This window comes from Bacidia gigantensis, assembly GCF_019456465.1.
Source record: "Bacidia gigantensis strain McMullin 20006 chromosome Unknown contig_246, whole genome shotgun sequence".
NCBI lineage: Eukaryota > Fungi > Ascomycota > Lecanoromycetes > Lecanorales > Ramalinaceae > Bacidia > Bacidia gigantensis.
Window position 1 is genome coordinate 1,944,427 of NW_025408602.1, and position 21,856 is coordinate 1,966,282.

Sequence of the window (21,856 nt, forward strand, 5' to 3'; positions counted from 1 at the left end):
CCCTCTTTCATCTTTCATCTTCCTTCCACCTTCCTACCCTCACTGCACCTTACACCGACGAACCCCATCACACTCGCAAGCCACAAGTGTCAGAGATGGGTACACGAGGGCTCCATATCGTCCGCTATCGTGGACGCTATTACATCTACTACCACCAATTCGACAGCTATCCTGAAGGATGGCCAACCAAGCTCGTCAATTCCATCCCTAAGGATCGCGCAGTCTACGAAGAATGGCTCAGTGCGCAACGCGCTGAGTATGAGCAGCACGACAGCTTTTTCGATGCTATCACAAGTGTCCTCCCGATTGAGCCTGAATCCGAGGACGATGACACCAAAAAGCGGCAGATCTCAACCTCCGCTGACTGTGCAAGAGCCCCAGATGCGGAATACTTTAGAGGGAAAGACTGGTGTAGCATGCCAGGTTACGCTACTCGCTTCAACGATCTCGACATCGAAGGAATTTACACTATTGACCTCGACCGTGAGATCTTTTCGGTAGACAACCAGGTTCATTTCAGGCTTGATCAAGTCTCTCGCGTGGACTGGCTCTCTGTCTTCAGCACCCGGGATGAGGATGGAAACCGCATTCGCAACCTTGAGGCGGTACCCCAATCTGCACTGGGCATGATCGCCAGGCCGCAAAAGCCTCTGAAGCCAAATGCCATCACACATTTTCTCAATCTCAAAGCTACGAAAGTCGAGTCGAAAGGTCTCGCCGGATTCGCACCGTCCCAGCGACATGGCGTCCTCTTGTGCGCTACCCTCTTCCAACGCTGGCGCCGCGACGTTATGCCGACTGCGGAGCATCTGATTGGCAGCTGGACGGTCAATGACAAGATGTTCCGCGAATACGCCTTCATCGTTCTATGCCTCGCTTCCTTGAGCTGCAATGTGGACATGGAATTTAGCGAGGATATGAAAGGTGAGTCTCGGCTAGGGTACTATGATTTCGTCGTCGGTCCCGATGAGCACAAGACGTCAGAATTTGTGGCTCTGCCAGATTTTGGAGCCCACCTTGATGGCAGTTTAGCGCCACCTTGGCCGACAGACTCAACCTTCGAACTGGAAGGGGCTGTAATACGCCTCGTTCCCGATCTGGAAGACAGCGATGGCCGATTAGAGGAGGAGCTCTTGTCCTTACACGAACACTGTACAACTATGTATCCCAACGCAAGCACGGACGCCATCCTCTTTTCGGTCGCATCGGTTGTCCTGGTGAAGATCAAGGCCAATGGCACCATGAAACACACCGATATCCTGCCTATCTTCGACTTGACGTGCGATCCCACAATCAACGAAGGCATGGAGCGTTCTGACTACGACCCTCTGATGCCCTATCAAGAGGATCTTGGGCCGATGGGCAAGGCACCTGGTTCTGAGCCACCCAAACAAATGACGTCAGAAGTTAAATTGATGGGTCTTTTCAATCAGATGATGTTTGGCCCCGATACTGATGAAAACTCCCGTAGCGTTGCTGCCGGATTCCGTGAACTCCAGGAAGAGACAGGAACTTCTAGAATCGCTAATTCAGGGACAGAGGCGGCTGTTGTAGGAGAAAGCGAGACAGTAGGTAGTCATGCGGACACACATGAAGGTGATGGAGACAGCGCAGCAAGCGATCACGAAAACAGACAGGAGGCTAAAGATGGCGAAGTAGCAAGCGGTGGAAAAGGAGAACATGAGGCTGATGCAGGCGAGGCAGTCAGCGGAAAGAAAGGATCAGAGGTCCCAACCGAGAGTTTGCCAGCTCATGCCCCTGTAGCAACGACAATCACTGATGAAGCGGGACGCAATCATCGGCCAGGAACGAGTGGCCAAGAAACCGCGACGATTGAGGGTGGCGATGATGGACGCATTAACCAGCCCTCGACTCTTGACAAGGATGTCACGCCCACTGAGAGCAGCGAGGAGGAATGCAACGACCAGCCTAAATCAAAAGGTAAGGAAAGCGCGCCCATGACTCGCCACGATGAGGAACGCAACGGCCAGTCTGAATTAAACAATGACGAGATCGCAGACAAGGACGAAAATGGCAGCGACAACGAAAGCCAAGCAAGCTCCTCGCCTACGATGACAAACACCGGCTTCTACGCCCTCTCCCACTTCTTCTCGTCCGTAGCGCGCAAGCGCCTTGCATCCTTCCGACATGCCCCCTCCCCAAAAATGCCACTCGAAGCCTACCGCCTTATCATTTCCCACGTCACCGACCACCGCACCTTCCGTGCGTGCATGAACACCTCACTACTATTCCGCGACCTCTGCATGGAGAGACCGCTCTTCTCCACAAATTATGTACTCCTCGCCAATGACGCCAGCAGGGGTGATGTGGACGCCGCTGCAAGAATGGTAGAGGAAGAACGGTTGGTTTGTAATCTTTATGATAGGGAAGAAGAGGAAGCGGAGGAGCTCGTGGTAGGGACTCTGCATCGGTCGATGTTCTCTAACAATGGGGGTGGCGAGGAGTATTGGATGGCGGTGCTGGGTAACGAGGAGCATAAACGCATGGCGCTTCCGTCGACGGCGCTCGTGTGGAGGAAGAAGGAGGAGTGGAGGAAGAATACGTTCGAGGTTCGATTATTGAGTTATCGAAATATTTGAGGGCGGAGTGGTTGGAATGGGCATGTTTGCTTGGGAGAGATGCCAGGGGAAGCCGTAAGGGTGATGAAGCTGGCTTGGACGATGGTGGGGGCTATGGTTTTGCTTGCAGGAATGGATTGCTGAACGTGCGATATGAAATTAAACATGAGAGGCACATTCGCTTGATACAGAGAGGAGGATGACACAGAGAACTAGAGAGCGATCCTTACTAGTCTTTCTTGAGGGGTGCGTGTGCTTGATGCACGAAGTTGCTCAGCCTACAGTAGTAGGAGGTAGAACTTAGAGATCAAAATCGACATCTTATCACGACTGTCCCCCCTCTCCCCCAACCCTCTCCGACCATCTCCCTCGATCTTTCTCACCAATGGTCGATAGAATCTAGGCGCCAACACTCATCTCATCATCTCATACAAACAGACATGAGTATTACGATTTCTGTCAAGCTCGAGAGTCCACGCCTCCTTTTTCTCTAAGTAAACACTCTGGAAATTGGAGATATGGTTGTTATCATCGCTACGAAGGAGTAGGGGAGGGGAGGAGAGGGAGGAAGGGGAAAAGGGGGTGGATATGTTGGAAGTTACTGCGCTGGGATCGGAGACTGGTGGAGAATGGTCTAGGGGGGGGCAAGGCTCATCTAGGGAGGTGGGAGATTCTTCTCTTTCCTCACGACATGGAGGAAGGCACTACTCTCTCACAGCAAAACGTTCAACAGCAGAGACGAGACAACACACGCCATTTTTTTAATCATGGTAGGGCTGGTAGGGCTGGTGGGGGTGGTAGGGGTATCATATTATTATCGTCCGTCTCCCCCAGCCCGCCATCGACGGCATTAGATCGTACAGGTCATCCCCCCGCCCCCATCTCCTACCCCAACCCCAACCCCAGCCACTATGCCAGCTTCGTCCTTGACGTCGGGGTTGGGGTCGGGGGTGGGGGTAGCCGCCCTCAACGGCGTCGATCCCAACGAATCATCCCAGCCCATCCCCCTCCCCGTCCCCATCCCCCTCCCCCTCCCCATCTCCCTCCCCGTCCCCATCCCCCTCCCCGTCTCCATCCCCGGTCTTGAGCATTTCCGCATACTCACCACACCCCCCTCCTCCGTGGCGGCGATCCTGTGTATGTTATCCCTATGATACCATCTTCTCCTTCGCCTCCTTCCCCTTCCCCGGAGGAGGAGGAGGAGGAGGAGGAGGGGGAGGAGGTGGAGGAGGTGGAGGAAGAGGGGGAGGGGGAGGGGGAAGGGGAGGAAGGCAAGCGCGGCAACGGTTTCTGGAGACTCGCGCTCCGTTGCCGGTTTGCTTCGATGTCGGCGTTAGTGTTGTGAGGGAGTGGTTTCCTTGTGATATGTTTCCTGCCCTCGTCGCTCGCCCGCTTGAATGCGAATGTCTGCAGATCGTCGCAGTCGGTTAGCGCGGCTGAGTACCACGTTGCGTGGAAGCGGCCGCGTCGGGGGTGTGTTGCTGTCGTGGTGGTGGGATTGGGGTAGGGGTGAGGGACAGATGCGAGAAGGGGGCTCGGCTTCAGCGTCGACATACTGGCTGTCGGTAGACTCTCACCCCCTCCACCTACCCCCTCCCCCCATCAAATCCACCCCCACCGCCCTCCATGACCGGACTCCACTTCTCCCCCCCGCCACTCCCCCCAAAATTACTAGTCGACACCCTCTGCCAAATCCCCGCGAAAAAACTCGCCGGACTGCCCGCATATTTCGCATTGAAAATCGGCTTCAACAACGGCACGCACGCGCTCAGAATCCCCACATTACACTCCACATTGACCCAGATCCCCGCATTGATCGCCGTCCACGTCGCATCGCCCACGTCGATCTGTGCCAAAAGCGGAATCCGCACGAGCCCCGCCACGCACACGAATGAGCCGAGCAGGAATAATCCCACTACCGCCACGCGCCGGGGGATGGTGCGTTTGAGCCCCCATAGCCATGGGATGGGCAGGATTAGCACGATGATGTCCGTGACTAGCTCCGTGCCTGTTAGTGCGAATCCGACGGTTTTGTCGTCAGAGCAGACGCCGGAGGGCAGGGATTTGTCCCAGTAGAAGGCTAGGGGCCGACAGTGCAGGAATGCTACGAATAATGCGCCGAGCCACCAGAGGATGTTGACGATGCCGACGGCGAGGGCGACGAGGGTGAATGTGCGGTATGGGAAAAGGCGCCGGTAGAAGAACAGGATACTCAGTTTTATGGCCGTGATGGCGCAGCAGAATATCGTTTGCTGCGCTTGTTCCGCTTTGATGAAGGTTTCGATTTGTGACATCGTGAGCGTGAGGATGTGTCGGCCTGCTCCTGAGCGGATTAGGAGGAAGGAGGAGAGGTTTAAAGAGAAGGTGAGGAGCAGGGAGAGGAGGATTAGGAAGTCGTCGGCCCCGAGGGGCACGCGCAGGAGGCGGCGGCAGAGGAGCCGGGAGCAGACTGCTAGTGTGGCGATTAGGAGGAGGAGAGAAATTGCCGTTGTTAGGTAGGTGGATTTCGAGGCGTGCAGGGAGGGGATGTAGGTTGTGCAGAGGCGTTCGGCGACGCGGAGGGTGGCTGTGGGGGAGGAGGGAGGGGTGAGTATGTTATGGTTGGTTGGAGGGTTGGGAGCTTGGGGTGAAGTGGGGTGGGGTGGAATGGGGTGGTAAGTACGCACCATCTTGATCGGAGCGACTACAGCTTTTGGAGATTTGGGTCAGGATTACGGCGGCGTATTTGTCGCTGTGGCAGACGCATTTGAGATCGTCGCCGCACCCGGAGGCTTGGAGACCTTGTTGTACTGCGTCGACCTGAGAATTGTAAGTTCCAAGCTGTCTGTTACGACTTTCAAGGAATGGTCTTCTATCGTGATGACATACTGCGCAGAGCGGAAGCGTCAAGAGATTGCTGAGAGCCTCCGGGGGCAAGTTGGCTACGGACATGGTACTTCGGTAGGGTATTCCTGGTGAGCGGCGACGGCATTGTCTAAATTTAGCAGCGAGGGCTGTTGAGCCTCATCCTATGTTTCATGTCCCAGTGTCGATTGGGTATATCGAAAGGCAGACCTCAACGCCGCAAAGCAGAAATGCGCCCCCCAGACTGGAAGTATTGGGAGGATGGAAAAGGTCGACAGAGTGGACGACAAGATGGACATGTCATCACCAAACTTTAGGCTGTCAAGCTTAGGGTTACTCCACAGTGCCGTGACCGTGCTGAATTGCCTTTTCTCATACGCGCAGGAATGGCGGAGCGTCATGCAGAACATCGTATCGCAGCCGAAATAATGGCGCAGGAGATACGACCAGCTTTCTCATCTGACATGTGCGCTTGAGGAGTGATTTCTCGTGTACAGAGCTCGGAATTCAGGTAACGTTCTATTCTTGTCTCTATCATCGTGCCGGGATCATTCGAGGCAGATCTGGAGAGCCTGCCGTACGTTCCTGCGTGAGAGGGAACAGAAGAGGGTTTGGATTTAATTGCTCTCCAATCTCCATCTGAAACATAGCCGCAAAGCTATCGGAGAATTTAAGCCTCCAGTAATTAGAACGAGAGTCAGAACGCGGCATCTCCTTGACTTAGCCGAGACATTGCCATTAGTAGTATTGTTGGTTGGTGGTGTCTGTGTGATTGGGTGGCCCAATTGTGAGAGTCGACCTACACACACGCCATCCACGCGGCGTAGCACACCCTTCGATTGTTTCATGCACGCACCTACCGTGAGCGTGACGTTTATGTCGGTGGACGCGCGAGAGTGCCGTCCAGTTGCGGGTCACCCCTTGGCTGGCGAGATGGTGCCGGTCTGGGATGCGCGCCAATCAGCAGATGCGGAAGCCACGCGGCACAGCAGGATGGTAGCTCTTATCTTGCATATAAGTTCACCATCTGAATCAGATGCTGCATGACATTCGGTCTACTGGCTGTCTTTGGAAGGTGCGAGGGGAATAGGCCGGGGTGCGGTATGGACTCGAGAAGGCAAAGCCTGATAGTACAGCATGAGCAGTTCTGTCAGCAAGACGGCGATGACTGGTTTATTCACACATGTACATCGTTCGAGTTGATGGGAACAGGCTGACCTCCTGAGACTTCAGGGATATGTCTCGTCAGATTGCTTATTGGTCTTTCAGGTTGCCAGTCCAGAAGCTGGGGTTATCAGTCGCACAACTGAGGGATGTTGGAGCTTGATCAGATGCACATCACTATATTGTGAAGAGATTCCGATGGACTACTCGCCAGAAGTACTCAATATTATGTTGAAGGGTACATCTTCTCGTAACAAGGATTTCATTGTCGACCGGTGCAAGGATCTTTGACCGTTTACTAAATGGCGCCTCATTGATAGATATGGTCATGTTAGGCGGTATTGTGACGATGAAGAGACAACCCATGTGAGTATGCTCACGTGGTCTTTGTCCCTCGTTTATGATATAGCTGGTCAAATGAAGCACCCTCCCGAAAACTTGGCGCTAATGATTGATGGATTCTTGGTCATATCAACGCTTTCATAGTCTCTCCAATACTGAAAATCTCTGGCTAACTCTCGACGAAGGCTTGCTGGCCGCTGTTGCTTCCTTGATAGTCCAGATTCAAGCGATCTTCCCCTCGAACAACATTCATAGATTGAGGAAATGTCCTCTGCAGCCTGGCTTCTCCGCAGTGATTGTTTTCGTGCGAAGGAAGCCGTATAAGGCAGGGTCTGGGAAGTGGTTTGTATCTACCTTATCAGGATGGACGACTTCTCACCCATTTCGCAGTTGCAACCCCCTTTAGAGAATGAAGTGCTCAAGCAGACCTACCCATCCGCCCTTCAATTACTGTGTTTCATCAAAACCTGGAAATACATTATCGATGATACATCTCAGCCGCCTACTATAATGTACATTGGAAATTGGGATGAACTTGTAAGCACTATGATAGACGGCCTTAAATGGCTACCAGCGGAGCGCCACACGGGCAAGCATTCGTACGCTCAATCGAGCTTAGCGCAGCCCTACCCGGCTTGGCATTCGGCTCTGTTTGCCTCTGGTGCCTCTGTACACATTCAATCTATCGTGACTATTGCACATGAGCTTCCTCACACCGAGCATCTCGAAGATCTTTGGCCACTGATGGGTCATTCAGATTTCAAGTGATTTGTGGCGCTGGTCAGAACAGTCTCGACCATCGACCTTTCTAACCGCATGAGCACCTTCAACATGCAGGGGACAGCAATACCTCGACATATATCGAGGATAGAGAACTTTCCAGCTGAGATTAGAGAGTTACTGCTGTACCACGTACCGGATGCGCACAGTCTCAGGTCTCTTGCTTTGACATCGACAACCTTCTTCAGCACCTTCCTCGGAGCCAAGGACCCAGTGAAAGCCGTTCTCCGCAACGAGTTCTCACCAGATGTCCTTTCTGATGCCCAAGCCGCACGATGGTCTGCCAAATGCGGGACTGAGGTGCAAAAACTGAAGCAGCCGAGGCCAGAAGTATGGCAGGGACAGCTAATGGATTTTCTGGATAAGAACGTCAAGACCTCCTGGGCATTCTCCGACTCTCTAGCTTTGACTGAGCTTCGTTTCTATGTCGACTACTTCGCCGAGAAATATTCTCGCTCTATCTGTGATAAGCTCCAGATTGCAGGACACTTACGACCGCAAGAAGTGGATCGAATTAGAACGGCATTCTACCGTTTGGAGACTTATTCGAACTTACGCGAGACTCTACTTTGGGACGGCATCTATCCTCAGCTCGAGGAGATTCGAGCGATGTTCTTTGTTCACTTCGCGCCATGGGAAATCGAGCAACTTGTCGCAGTCTATGAATTCCTCGTCACGGTAGTCTCAGAAGGTAAGATTTCCGAGGCCAGAAATTGTCTCCTTCCCACTTCGCAAACGCAGCTAACAGGCCAAAGCGCAAAACGATATCGAAGCACATGATATTGAAATCGCCAACAAGATGGACGATGTCAGATGGCTAGACGATGGCTCCAATATGAACGTTCGGAAAGAGCGTCAAGTATTCCGCGGCCTTGCATTTCTCTATCATCTAGATCAAGCCAAGGGATTCCAAGAGCGATATGAACTCTTATCCCCGGTTTACTACGAGGAGTGTGAGTGCTCGCCCTACCACATCAATTGTTTAGAAATCTTCTACCACCACCGCCACCCATAGCGAACAAACAGAAGCAAAACTAACTCCCCATCCCATTCAGACAACGACTTCGCGCAAAATCTCCCCCAAGGTCGCAGAGCCCCGTCTCTCGGTCGCCCCCTCCACCATTTCAACGACACCGACCTTATCAACAGACTTTCCACCTCTCGCACTCATAAAACCGACACCGCGCCTTTCACAGCCTGGAAATGGGCGCACGCAAACACCGCCTTCAACGCGACATCCGACCTCCTCTCCCAAGCCCTCCTCGGCCAGCGTGAGTGCTACGCCCTGCGCGCCTCCGGCTACACGTTCCTCTCCGCCGACAGCGTTGCCACGCATTTCACCAATCTCGGACCACACGCATGGGACATGTCGTCCTGGCCGTTCCTGCAAGACAGAGCTAAGATTCGTGCGAATCGTGTTGTGATGGACAATTCTATTATGAAGAGGAAAGACTTGTTTTGGAAAGGGTGGAGAGGGTGGTATAGTGAGGGGGATTACAGTCGGGTTGTCCCTTTCACGCATTATAAGACGAAATATTATAATAAAAGTAGTGATCGGGGGAGGAAGGGGAGGTGGTACCGGAGGAGTAATGTGGCTGATGAGTTGGTGGATAGTCGGCGCTTGGACCAGACGGATTAGGTGGGTTTGCGAATAGCGGTGGCGTTTGAGGCGGGCAGTGGATACTGGTCTTTTAAGTGGATCATTTCATGGGTTGATTTGACTTTTTACAGCAGGTGCTGGGAATGGAAGCTCAAGTCACATGTTTGCACGATATAGCCTGCGAAGAATAATGAGGTATAAGAAGGCGGTGATAAGAAATTCTCCAACAAGCTTAACCTGGTTTGACTACTCCTCAGTGATACTATTACCGTATATCTTAGTCCCTAGCTCAATTTCCCACCCGTTATCACTTTGGCGATTAAAACAAGCCCCAATTCATGAATGTGATTGAGTTCGCTCGGTCCCCAATGTTCCTGCCATTCCCGCAAGCAATGCCACGCCGCCCCATCACGAACATCACCTGCTTCAACTCACCCAATCGGTACCATTCACTGGATCTATCCTTTCCACCCTCTCTATAAGCGGGGGGACTGCAAGGTAGAAAAGCTGTCAGCTGCCTGCTCCAAATCGAAACGAAACATAGGGGAGCTCAGGAAAGTTTGCCCTTCCACAAACCTCCACCTCCACCTCCACCTTCACCTGAAAAAGTGTAATCGTGATTTAAACGTTCTCTTCTCGGCACATATCAATCTGCGCGCCCTCTTCCCAGTCCTTCGCATCACTCAGCCGGGCTCAACGCGCCTCAAAACCTCTTTCCGCTACCTTGAGATCCCAGATTCCATACCTCTCCCCTATCCGTTCAGTCTACTTCCATCTTTCCCCCCTCCTTTTGCCCCCTCATATCACACTTCCCATTAAGTCCTCAGCCCACACTATCCCCATCACCGCCCACCATGGCATCCCCGACTGACCATCCATGGGCGTGGGCAGACAAGCTTCACTGCATCACCATCTTACTAGGCGCCATTTTCGTCTTGTCGTCTACGACGCTTGCCCTAGCCGCGGTGACGGCCGCGCAGCTGCACGGCGCCGATCGGCTTGAACGTTACGAGGGAGACGGTGGTACAGGATTTCTTCGTTCGACGAGGTGGGTTTCTTCCCTACATATTTGCGCGTCCATTTCCAAGTAATGGTCATCGGCACATTCGTACTCATTCAAAGGGGAGCTGACACCGGAGGTCCTAAGTTGGATCATCTTCTACACCCTCCCCGCCCCCTTCCTGAGCACCCTCCACAGCCTCACTGACATGGCGCTCTTTCGTAAAAGACGTCTCCATCCCGTTCATGCGATGGTAGGCTCGACGCTAGGGTTTGCTGTATGGTTGGCCCAGTGGATCATCTGGTTCACGTGCGAGTTCACGGAGAATGGGCGGGGGTTTTGTCTTCAGGAATATATCGCCGCTGATTCTGTTGATGAGGGGGTTATTAGTGCGAAATTTGCGGTGGGGTTGCTGGTTTGGGTTAGGTAAGGAACAATTGCCTCATCGTCGTCGACACTAATGGCATCGACCACTCACCGTCTTCCCATGATCTCCAAACTACATTGCTGACTTTATCTTCCCTAGCTACATGGTGTACATCGGATTCGCTGCCACAAGCGTTCACATGGCGCGGTTGGAGAGGAAGTCAAGTTGGATGGAATTGGGAGATCTAGTGGGGCCTAGAATGTAGTTACCGAGTAGGCTTATTATATCAAAGTCATTTACCATGGCTTCTGAAAGTGCAAGATGTGAAGCGAGTTCTGCCTAGATTTCAACACGCCCAGAAGCCTAAAGTCACTTTAAACATTTGTGGACTTTCGTCTATCAAGCCTCAAACTTTACGTTATCAAGCCTCTCTGACGGTGATAGTTGCAAAGTCAGGTCATATTTGTTTTGACGAAAGGCCATTGCTAATATTCATCTGCGATTGTGAATATACGCAGACGACACCAAAACCACAAGGTAAGATCTCGTTCAGAGATGCGCCTATGTCAGGCCAATGTAGATGAGATTAGCCATCGTTAGGGTTTTTCTACAAAGTTTAGGCTGACACAGAAAGCCATCAGACAGCAGGACTAGAATTTTGGCGCTCCACAATTGGTACCACCACTGAGAAGATACGGAGCTTAGCATGACCCACTCGCATTATAAGAACTCGGTACCCGTCTACAGCTTCCACTTAGCATCAACAAAGAATCAATACATCAATTCAAACTCCAATCCGAATTGAAATCTCGCTGTCATGTCTTCCTTCCTCCTCATTGTTGGCTGGGCTATGTTCCTAGTTTCTGCCATCGCGGTGCCCACCCAACTAACATCCAGGTCCTACAATGAATGGCATGATGGTTTCGGAAACCGACTTAGCCGCGATGAGTTCAGTATCCTGATCAGGCCCGCTTTCAACAATAGACGTGTCACAATAAATGGGCCTGTTGCAGAGGTAAGCTATGTTAGAGTCCCAGTATGATGATACCAGAAGATCTTTGCATGCAGTCAGTCTATATTGAGCCGTTGCATGTGAGATCAAATTTGGCATAGCACGGGCTTTTCAAAGCCAGAGTGATAGGGAATACGATACTCATGAGATGAATATGCCATTATTCGACACCCCCTTTTCAAATTTGTTTCTTTGCCAAAGATCACAGGAAGACAGAGCTGAGCAAAGCCAGCACTTGCAATGACTGATTTCTCGCATTGTCGATCACGCCATCCCCAGACAAAGCTCCATAATACTAACTCTCACCTCCCAGCTCTCAACCTTCACAATGAAGCCAACTCTCGATTCCAACCAAACCTCATGGCCCGACGACTTCGAGGTCAAAATCCAACACATAATCTGCTACACCCTCCCCCTCCCCCTCCCCAACCAACCCCCATTCCAAGAGTCCGACCACCAGACCTTCCCCGTGACCCTCCCCTGGCAGCCGTTCGACGAGACTTTCAATGATCCTCCGCCCATTGTCATCTCGCCAGGCCATGCCTGTACTTCGATCAAGAGCTCCAAGAATCGTAATTATGATGGTCTAGCAGTGAGGTTTGGGGACGTTTTTTTCGATGTTCCCGCGGAGTTGAGGAAGTTTGACGAGGCGAGGAAAGGGAAGGGGGGAAGGGGGCTAGTGATTATGATGCGTTTACGGAGGGACGTTGTCGGTATATCAAGAATGCTGGGGTTAGCTGCTGGCTCCCGCGAGATGCGACGCCTTGAGCACCCGGGAAAGGGGATGATTACGCTTGTCAATATTGAGATTGTTGGGTGGGATAAGGGGTAAAGAGTGAGGGAGATGGTCGGATTAGTAGATGGTTGGGGTAAGTAGTGGAGACAAAGAGGTAGATAGAGTATTCAAATGTGACTCATTGATCTCTGTAAGAACGCTTCGCTTAGCATCACCTTACGCACTCAACAATCGAAGCAGAAAATGCCCTGGTCATATAAACTCGCTGACTCCGTTGATGGTATCATAAATAATGTGAGATTCGTTATGAGAAGGGCAGTATGCACCTCACATTATGCGAACGCCAAAAAACCCTACATATCTATATGAGGTAAAAGAAATCTAAGAAGCACAGATTGGAGCTGCCGTGGTACCAATTTTGGGTCGTGGCTTCGCCTATTCCGTACAATGCCACCACATGAAAACCCCCTTCCTAGATAAGGTCGAATTCTGCCACTATCGCATAAAAGATAGGGGGAGCGCTCAAGATCAACGCAAAATGCTTGAGTACAATTCGGAGGTAGCGTCTGAGAGAAAGAGGGAACCTAGCGGTGATCGTGTGAACGGAAGGGTACTTGGTTTATCAGTACAAGTACGGCGGACGATCCGGAGACATAAGCTACATGATTCATGAGATTGCTGGCTACGGCATCATCAAGAACAAAGACTTCGACCCTGTGAGAACAATGGCCTTTACATGCCCAACCCGGGAGTAGATTGACGCCTGACTTGAGAGACCCACATTGGAGCGCGATGTAAGGCACACACGAGCCTAGCGTTTCTAACAGCAATGCTCATGACATTGTACTCATTGGCTGTGATACTACAATTCTCCAAGCAGACACGAAGCACGATAAATTGGCTCAAATGCGTTAAAGGAGACATGTTCTCTATCTTCTTGTCATTTGCATACGAAGCAAAAAGCGTCAACTCCCGATGTCGGACCCACCAAGACCCCCACCCCTATCAGACCGCGAGGTCAATCATCTGATGTCCTGCAGTTATTCGGAAACGTATTCCTTCGTCTTGTACTCCGTATGCCAAACGATCCTGCTCTGATCCTCCTCGCTCCAATAGCCCCTCCATCCTTTCCCGAAGAGCTCCTGTCTTCTCTTCTTCGATCTCATCTCTTTCCGCCACTTTCCCACATCCACGTCTCCGTATGCCTCTACAGCATACCATGGGCAAGGGTTCGAATCTGTGAAGAGACTGTGGACTCGGTCGAGGTCTAGAAAGACATAGCCTTTCTCTCGCAGCTTCTGAGAATTAGGTGTACCGTATAGGTGCGGAGTAGGCGAACCGTAGAGGTGCGGAGTTGCAGCCGCACTACCAGGATACACTGGTGCGTCTGCGTGGGCCCATTTCCATGCTACAAAAGGGGCGGTGTCGTCCCAGGCGGTGTAGCGTGTAGAAAGGTTACTGAGGAGGTCGTCATCGGAGTATTCTCTTAAGGGCTGCTTGATATACTCGATCCATCGTCCGAGGGCGAAGACAGGACAGAGAAAACTAGCTGTTAGGAGTGTGGACGTCAGTATTGTGAGCACAAAGTGGAAGTTACTCACGCAGTCAGGTGAGACTCACCATCATGTCTTCGCACTGGTGATAACAAATTGACTCGTCCTTCAAACGACGTGGTTTGATCCAGCTGCTGGAGAAAGCTAAGTCCTCGAGAAAGTTGATGGTCTTTGTAAATTAGGCTGAGCCATGAGTCGACTAACCAATCTAAGTCTAACATCCTGTAAGCTAACTCTATGTCGTGTCTTGCTAAGTCGGTGAATGCTTCAAGCTGTTAGTGATAAATCGATCATCTGGTGCGGTGTGCTTCGCACAGGCTTACCTTCAGCTAATCTCGAGAATAGGAAGTCTTGCACAGACACCATTTGTTCAACCTCCCACGGCGCCAACTGGTTTATGGAAAGAGCTTGAAGCTCTTCAAGAGACGGCCTAAGACGACGATGCCCGCCGTACAGGTTACAGTAGGTTTCTATACGGTATAAAGTCCTCCTGATCCGATCCAACTCTTTTCGCCGTAGGCTCTTAATTTTGAAATCTAGACTCTTGCAGATATTGACTGAATATTGCTGGACGAAGTATTCGACAGGAGAGCGAATCTCACTCAAATGAAGAGAGTCTTGGAATTGCCATGGATATACTCTCGACATAGCTTTGTTGTCTAGGAGCGACCAGAAAGTCACCTTCTCCTCCTCAAATCGATTCTCGAAAAGCCCAAGATCAACGCTCCGTTGTGCTGCCTGAGCATGAGGTAAGACATCTGGTCCAAACTCATTGTGAAGGACAGCCTTGATGATTAGATCTTGAGCTCCGACAAACGCCTTGTAGAAGGTGGGGGAGCTCACTGCGAGGGATCGTAGGGATTGAACATCAGGCGTACTGGCCAGCAATAGTTGCGCGACTTCGAGAGGGAGTTGTCTGACCCCTGAGACTAGTTCCGTACTATTCGTGCCCTGCATCGCCCAATTTAATTGTGATTGAGATGGAACAATCCTGTCTAGGCACCGAAAGTTTTCAGCAATATTTTGGACCGATGTCATGCGTGGTAAGAGAGGGCTGGGGGTCTGAACAATGTCGTACAGTGTCGAACAATGAACTTGTGTGAAAGGCAATGATGTGACGACATACATGAGGAAAAGTGTCGTACAAGCTAGATCAAGTGATGAAGGGCATATATTTTGCCTTCAACACAACGCTAAATATAAATTACATGACTTATACCATTTCCATGCCGTGAATTGTTGAGAGCCCGCATCGTAAAGCAATTTCCGCGAAAGAACAAAGGCTCGCCCTGCCTCGCTCATGGACAGCAGATGACTGTTGTCCAAGCTATGCAGATCATTCCTGCTCTCGAGTTTCTATCGAGAGTACGACGGTATTGCCAGCTTCAGCCCAGATGGTCACAGGCACACGCCTCTCTACGCGCGTTGTGCCAGCACAAGTACGCCTCGCGCCCACCCTCTTCACGCTTCGCCCTCCCCTCCCGACTCGTTGAGATTTCTTCCCTGACGATTTGGGACACTGACCGCAAACCGTCGACTCAAATTCGAACGCGGACGCATCGGATGCTGATCATCCAATCACACAATGGTTATCATGAGGAGATCTAACAGAAGATAAGTAGAGCAAAATTCAAAGGACATCGTGCCACGGAGCACGGGGCATGAATGACTTGAGACGATGCTTGTGGACTAACGCGTACACCTTTCTCAAAAATTGGTATGTTGAAGAATTGGACGACGAGCTGGAGGTTTTCGAATACCGTTGGCAAGCGTCGCTTCCTTTTCTCGTGGTCGCCGCATCTGGTGAAGGCGAAGGGATTAGTACATGGTGACATAACGCTGTTACGCCTAGCATGGAAAGGAAAAGGATCCCTTCTCTTTGAAATAGCTGACGAATATCATTTGAGGTATGAGTGTCATGGTAGCCGGTGGCATGGCAGACTTTTATGGATGTAATGGCAGGCATTGACTTGACATAGAAGATCTCGTTAGCAAGACGCAGGTCAATTGCTCGTGTTCATTAGTCCCAGAAGCCTATGGCTTATGATTCAACATCCAGATTAGCTCGTGCAAGTTGACTCCTGCATGTTCAACAAATCAAAATCACTCAAGGATTTCAAGCACGCATGGTCCATTTGCCAAATTCTTCCATGATTCCTCGCTTACCCAATTGTGCTATTCATGTGTCAGAGTCATAATCACATTCTTGCTTCATCGACTCCACCTCCTGCATCTTTCGTCTCCGCTCAATAGTACCTACTATCAGGTGGTGGCGCCACATAGTCATTCTCCTCCTCGTCGTAGTATCGGCGACGGCCACCACCAACATCAATCCATTCGTCACGACCGTTCTGCAAACGCTGTCCACCGCCGTAACTTCCAGTCCGCTGGAAGTGCTCGCGAGACTCACGATGATCACGGGTTCGCTGCTCTTCAAATTGCTTAGCCTGCCTATCGATGGTTCTATATTGGTCACTGCCACGAAATAAGTCAGTGAATCCCCACGCCGGTTCTGATAGCTCCGACTTACTGGTGACGCTGCCAATCTTGCGGAATTCCGCCGTCGAGTGAATGCTTGTGGTAGTGCGCCTGACGCCCATACTCGCCAGCCCCAGCCATGACACTCCTTGCTTCTTGGTAGTGGCCCTCTCGTCCCTGTTTGCGTTGTCGGCCAATGTGATCATTCTCGAAGTTCATACGCGCCGTTGCTGCTTGCGTGCCAGTTCGATATGCCCGATCAGCGTATTCGTACATGTCCTGATGGCCCTGCCGATCAAATTTTGCCCCTTTGGAGCCGTTGAAAGTGTTGCTCGTTTGCGAACGGCGTCGTGCTACCTGGTCCCTAGTCTTATCAGTCCATTGCAAATGTCATTCGGCTCACAAGAAAGCCCTCACTCGAATGCACTGTTCATCACGCCATAATCTTGATGCATTTTCTTGTAATCTTTGTAGTCTTCTTCCATCACACCACCTTTGGTAAATGGTTCTGGTAGAGCATAGGGATATTTGCCTTTGGGCTCAACTCTACCACCAGCCCTATGATGGAGCACACCGTCACGGTCCTTTGGGCGGGGGAAACCATCTCGGTAGTGATGGCCGACCGTTAGGTGTTTCTTCATGTAGCTGCCCTCCTGGGGTTGGTAAGAACGAGGGGTTGCATCTCCGTCTACCCAGTCGTCATCCCATTGGGAGGGATCGTGGGAAGGATTCATTTGATTTGGCGCTCTGGAATTCTTTGATTAGGATGAAAAATGCTGGAGGTGTAATGATGATGAAGGAAAGAAAAGGCAAGAAGAACATGAGGCATTAAATATGCAGGTACGAATGCATACTCTCCGTGACGCTGTCCGACACGACCCTCACTTCAAGCTTGTACCACGCTCTGTAAGTCGATATGTTGCAACTATGCGCGTGACCGCATTTTGCACTCCTTCACGCATTACAAGTCATGAGCCAATACATCCATGACATGATGCAAGGCTCGACACGAGTGAGATACAGGCAATGTTTACCCTAATCTGTCCTGATCACGGCGTATTGCCGTCAGGCACTGCGTGCAGCTGACTTCCAACCTGGTGAGGTGAGAAGACTTCAAGGCTTTTAAGACTTCTAGTTTGTCATCAGCTTACGATACAATGCTGAAGACCACCTCTCATGGACGTGATGTGCCTTCAAAGTAATAAATGGAATGGTAAATTACGATATATCCTGTTAAATTACGTCTAGCGCGGGACACAAGGGCGAACATTGCCTTCAAATCCTCTCTCGTGTTGTACAACATTGAAACTGTCAACACCGGATTCACACGACTACAAGATCATAGCGTCCATCCCTTCGTTAATTTACGTACTCCTACAGCCCTCGTACAGCACTCTCAACCTTGACTTCCAAGAGTATCATCACTATGGCGACTTGGAAGGAGCGTCTTCCCACAGAGGTCGCCCAACTCATTCTCTGCCATGCAACAGACGCAAAATCACTACAGTCACTAGCGCTCTCATCTTCAGTCTTTTTCAGAAGCTTCAAGGGTGCAAGGAGTATCATTCTCCTTGCCGTCCTCGAAAATGAAGTCGGACAAGTCATGATCCCTCATGCGCAGCACATGGCACGCTCTGCGAACCTCCAAATTCCACTGTACTCGATTGAAGAAGAGGTTCAAGAAATACTAAGAGAGTCGCGAGAGGCGAACTCAACTCTGTGGACCTTACAAGAAGCTCTTGAGCTCAGCCGCCTTCGGCCTCACCTGGAATACTTTGCAGATCGCTACGCAGAGTCAATATGCTCTGCAGCTAAAGGAGGGTTGACATTGATCCGCCAAGTGGAAAAAGACCGAATTCGATGCGCATTCTATCGCTTCCAGACATACTGTAACCTTTTCGGTCTTTCCGGGAACACGTCAAATGTTCGGCCAGACTGCCAAAGCCGGAAAGAAGAGTTTCTTGATAAGCTCCCTCCATGGGAAGTAGAGCAGCTAGTCTCGGTCCATGAATATCTCCTTGGGATACTCTCAGAGGGTGAGTGCCATCCAAACAGAGGCTGTGCCTGCGCTGACAAGTGTGTAGCTTTCAATGACGTAGCTGAACATGACATCGAGCTGGGAGAGCTCAATGTCGCGTGGCTTGGTCGTAGTACGAATGATCTACGCTACAAAGAGTACTTCATGTCATTTGGGCTTGAATTCCTCCACAAAGTAGACCAGACCAAGGATTATGACAAACGATACGCTCTTTTCGCCATAAAATACGATTCAGATAGTAAGTCACCGACGCTACACCCATATCTCGGGGTTTTCTTGAAATCGCTATACCTCATCTTGTGCAACGTGCTGACTTAGACCTTTCGACAGGAGACTTCCTCAGTGCATCATTCGAAATCGAAAGCACGATCGAAGAAGTCGACAAACCACTCAAAGACTTTGCCGACAACCAAATAAAAGGGTGGTTTCCAGCTTCTAGTTTAGCCGATACCGACGATGGACCTTTCGAAGCCTGGAAGTGGGCATACGCTGATTGCCATTTTCTCTACGATTTAACTGAGTTCGTTCGGCTTCGAAAACTGGGATACGTCTTTCTTGACGCTGATCGGTTGTCGTCATTCTTTCTCAACCCCGGCAATGCTATTCTCTGGAGTATGAACTGGGATGAATATTTTGCGGAGCAGACTCAATTACAACTTTTTCAACATAAGTCGTTCGAGAAGAGATCGGAACTCTGGGCCTCAGGATGGCGAGGCTGGTGGAGCGAAAATGACCAGAGCAAGATGGTGTGGTGCACGGAGTGGAAGGGGAAGGGTATGAGCTAAGAAGCCCTCGGTTCATGCATGCAGGTCGTCAGTACTGCTCAAAATCATTCGCTTTGGTAGGCGCTCAACATCTCTCGCTTTTCAAAAACTTTACTTTCGAATACGACGCTTGCACACGAATCAGGCAGTTTCAATCATGACTAGCTTCTCATAAACATTCTCTAGGTAATGGACAATAGGTCTATATCACAACCTCCACCCCACGATCAAAAGCATCGCATTCCATCGCATGTTATTGAATAAGTTGAATCACCTCACATTGTATCTAGAGCGTGCACCGGGCCACGTCACAATGTCAATTGACATTCTTGCACCAACGCCTTCACTTTCCTTGATGTCTCTTCTCCAGCAACCAAGTCCCACTATCGAATTCAGACGAACGAACGGGACAACACCCCCACCAGTCCCCATCCCTACCTCGTCTAAACGCTACACGCAATATGTCAGCACCCCATCCACACCTCGTCTGCAGCTCACGACCATTAAAAGCCACGTCAACCAGCCACATTCTCAATTACCGTCCCATCTCCACTAAAACAATAAGAGCGCGTCCAAATGAACAAAACAAGAGCGTTGTTCTCAAATAGCAATATCCAACCAGCACACATCCAGGCGAAACAGTATGCATGCCACAAGACAGGACGACTTGCCTTACTATATCTGCACATCTCTGTCTTAAGGGTCGAATTCCCAAATTCATAAGCGGTGGTCCACTACGATATTGCCCTCCCCCCTCCCCCCCCTCCTCGTTGCCCCACGTACCCCAACAGTCTTCCAGTGTGAAACAAGGAAACAGTCTTTGACGAGATCGCTCGATCTGAGTTTATGCTTATTGCCCCAACAGATTTCGTCCTTCTTGAAAGTTATATTAGCGCACCGTGCGTGGGCTAGCTGGCACACAATCGTTACTACGTCGTCACATTACCCGCTACATTTCCACAGTCTTATCGTGTGGTCGTTACTGGAGCCATTCGCCCCCTGGTGCCCTGGCCCTTATCCGCAACTCCCCATGCGAGCCCTTACGCGATCGTTGCACCCGTATCGCGCAATGACACTGCCTGCGCATCCTTCCCGACACCTGCGCAGCTGTTCTGGACTGTACTACTGATTTAGTGCTAAGTGTCGGGTGAGATTTTTCTGGCGGGGGTGGGGATAAATGAGGAGATTGGCTTGTGGCTCGTATGCGTCTGTGATGGTGCGAGGCGGCGTCTGAGACTCTTGATGGAGATGATGGGGGTGTGCTTTGCAGGAGAAAGGATGGGGAGGGTGATTTGGTGGGGTATGTAGGGAGGATTATGGGAATTGCAGGGATAAAGGAACATTGAAATGTAAGTGGAAGAGTCTGGGTTATATGCACAGCGCGGGTTTCGATATTGATACCATTCTTTTTGTAAAAAGTCTAGAGGGGTGGAAAACCACACCGCTTAGGACGCGAAAGGCTGCTCCCGCTTGAAATACCACTGTACACTACCACCCTGCTTCTCGACATGTCGGTATCCTAATACGCCCTCAATGAACGCGATCGGCAGTACTGGGCTCAGCTCGATCCATTTGAAGTGCTCGCTGTGTCGCTCAATCGACATGCGATCTTGGAGATTGCCGTAGCCGAAGTTGGATCTGTGAAGCTCGACTTTAAGGAGGGGTATCTGCAGTCAGTTCAAGTCAGCAAGTCAATGAATTCTTTCAATGGTCAGCACGTAGGAGGGTTACCTTCTCTGCAGTATCAGGATTGCCCCCAATATGCTTCTTCAGGTAGCGGAAGAGCAGGTCGAGGCTCGGTTGGTGGCTGCCTTGGATGGAAAGACGGTCGGATCGGAGGTCGATGATCATGTGGTAGGGGACTAAGGAGCCGAAGAGAATGTCTGGGCGGGCAAGTGTGTCCAGTGCGGGAAGACTTCGCGGGGGTGATGACGTGACTGCAGCTGTACGAGTCGCCATTTTCGAGGCGATGGGAGCTTGTTGAGGCATTGCTGTGGTTAGTCTGCGGCTCTCGAAGAAGTTGTCAAAGTCATCTTCGAAATTTGGGGGAGCATATGGCGGCTTGGAATCTGGGATCTGAATCTGGAGTGTAGGAGGCGATGTTGACTTCGAAAGGATTGTCGTTGGCCTTCCGAGTGGGAAAACCTGGTGCGCTGGTTAGTGACCGCTGTATGCCACTTTGGTGCACTTACATCGACAAATGCATGCATGGATTTCCCATCAAATTCCTCGAGAAGCTTGTCCGTCCAACTTCCTCCCTCATCCTCCAGTCTTCGCTTGAGGGCGTTCGTCCATTGCTGGATGACGCCAATCACGGTCGGCACGAACACGTCTTGCTCTGGAAACGATGTTTTGACTTGATCCCATATGTTGGCTACTGGAAACGAGATCTCGATCTCCAGGCCTAGAAGTTCCTTCAATGCAGCAATCGACGCTTTGGCTGGTGACGCGGGATTTTCCCAGTGGTCTCTCAATTGTACGCGGAGTTTAAGGGGTCTGCCATCTCGTAAGAATGATACCGCGGCAGCCAAGGCTGTGCACTCACAATTGAGACATGTTTATTTGACAAGTACGGTATAGATCAGTAGAAGGGCGCGTC

The 21,856-nt window shown here is 50.9% G+C and overlaps 7 protein-coding genes across 7 annotated transcripts; 3 read left to right on the forward strand and 4 right to left on the reverse strand.

The window, feature by feature from the left end:
• Window positions 1–95: 95 nt before the first annotated feature.
• On the forward strand, window positions 96–2,600 carry KY384_006239 (uncharacterized protein; the record flags this gene model as incomplete). Its single annotated transcript, XM_044814735.1, has 1 exon — window positions 96–2,600. The coding sequence occupies one exon, from the start codon at window positions 96–98 to the stop codon at window positions 2,598–2,600; it is 2,505 nt and encodes an 834-aa protein (XP_044668885.1).
• Window positions 2,601–4,250: 1,650 nt separating this feature from the next.
• KY384_006240 (uncharacterized protein) lies at window positions 4,251–4,873 on the reverse strand (the record flags this gene model as incomplete). Its single annotated transcript, XM_044814736.1, has 2 exons — window positions 4,251–4,295; window positions 4,379–4,873. 2 exons carry the CDS (start codon window positions 4,871–4,873, stop codon window positions 4,251–4,253), a joined length of 540 nt encoding a protein of 179 aa, XP_044668886.1.
• Window positions 4,874–7,292: 2,419 nt separating this feature from the next.
• On the forward strand, window positions 7,293–9,348 carry KY384_006241 (uncharacterized protein; the record flags this gene model as incomplete). The annotated part of the gene is made up of 4 exons (XM_044814737.1): window positions 7,293–7,528; window positions 7,715–8,400; window positions 8,465–8,662; window positions 8,765–9,348. The coding sequence occupies 4 exons, from the start codon at window positions 7,293–7,295 to the stop codon at window positions 9,346–9,348; spliced, it is 1,704 nt and encodes a 567-aa protein (XP_044668887.1).
• Window positions 9,349–13,464: 4,116 nt separating this feature from the next.
• Window positions 13,465–15,015, reverse strand: KY384_006242 (uncharacterized protein; the record flags this gene model as incomplete). The annotated part of the gene is made up of 3 exons (XM_044814738.1): window positions 13,465–13,973; window positions 14,045–14,242; window positions 14,301–15,015. The coding sequence occupies 3 exons, from the start codon at window positions 15,013–15,015 to the stop codon at window positions 13,465–13,467; spliced, it is 1,422 nt and encodes a 473-aa protein (XP_044668888.1).
• A 1,208-nt stretch (window positions 15,016–16,223) lies between these two features.
• Window positions 16,224–17,189, reverse strand: KY384_006243 (uncharacterized protein; the record flags this gene model as incomplete). Its single annotated transcript, XM_044814739.1, has 2 exons — window positions 16,224–16,632; window positions 16,873–17,189. The coding sequence occupies 2 exons, from the start codon at window positions 17,187–17,189 to the stop codon at window positions 16,224–16,226; spliced, it is 726 nt and encodes a 241-aa protein (XP_044668889.1).
• Window positions 17,190–17,881: 692 nt separating this feature from the next.
• KY384_006244 (uncharacterized protein) lies at window positions 17,882–19,278 on the forward strand (the record flags this gene model as incomplete). Its single annotated transcript, XM_044814740.1, has 2 exons — window positions 17,882–18,731; window positions 18,824–19,278. 2 exons carry the CDS (start codon window positions 17,882–17,884, stop codon window positions 19,276–19,278), a joined length of 1,305 nt encoding a protein of 434 aa, XP_044668890.1.
• Window positions 19,279–20,702: 1,424 nt separating this feature from the next.
• KY384_006245 (uncharacterized protein) lies at window positions 20,703–21,813 on the reverse strand (the record flags this gene model as incomplete). The annotated part of the gene is made up of 4 exons (XM_044814741.1): window positions 20,703–20,924; window positions 20,989–21,402; window positions 21,450–21,753; window positions 21,803–21,813. The coding sequence occupies 4 exons, from the start codon at window positions 21,811–21,813 to the stop codon at window positions 20,703–20,705; spliced, it is 951 nt and encodes a 316-aa protein (XP_044668891.1).
• Between the last annotated feature and the right edge of the window lie 43 nt (window positions 21,814–21,856).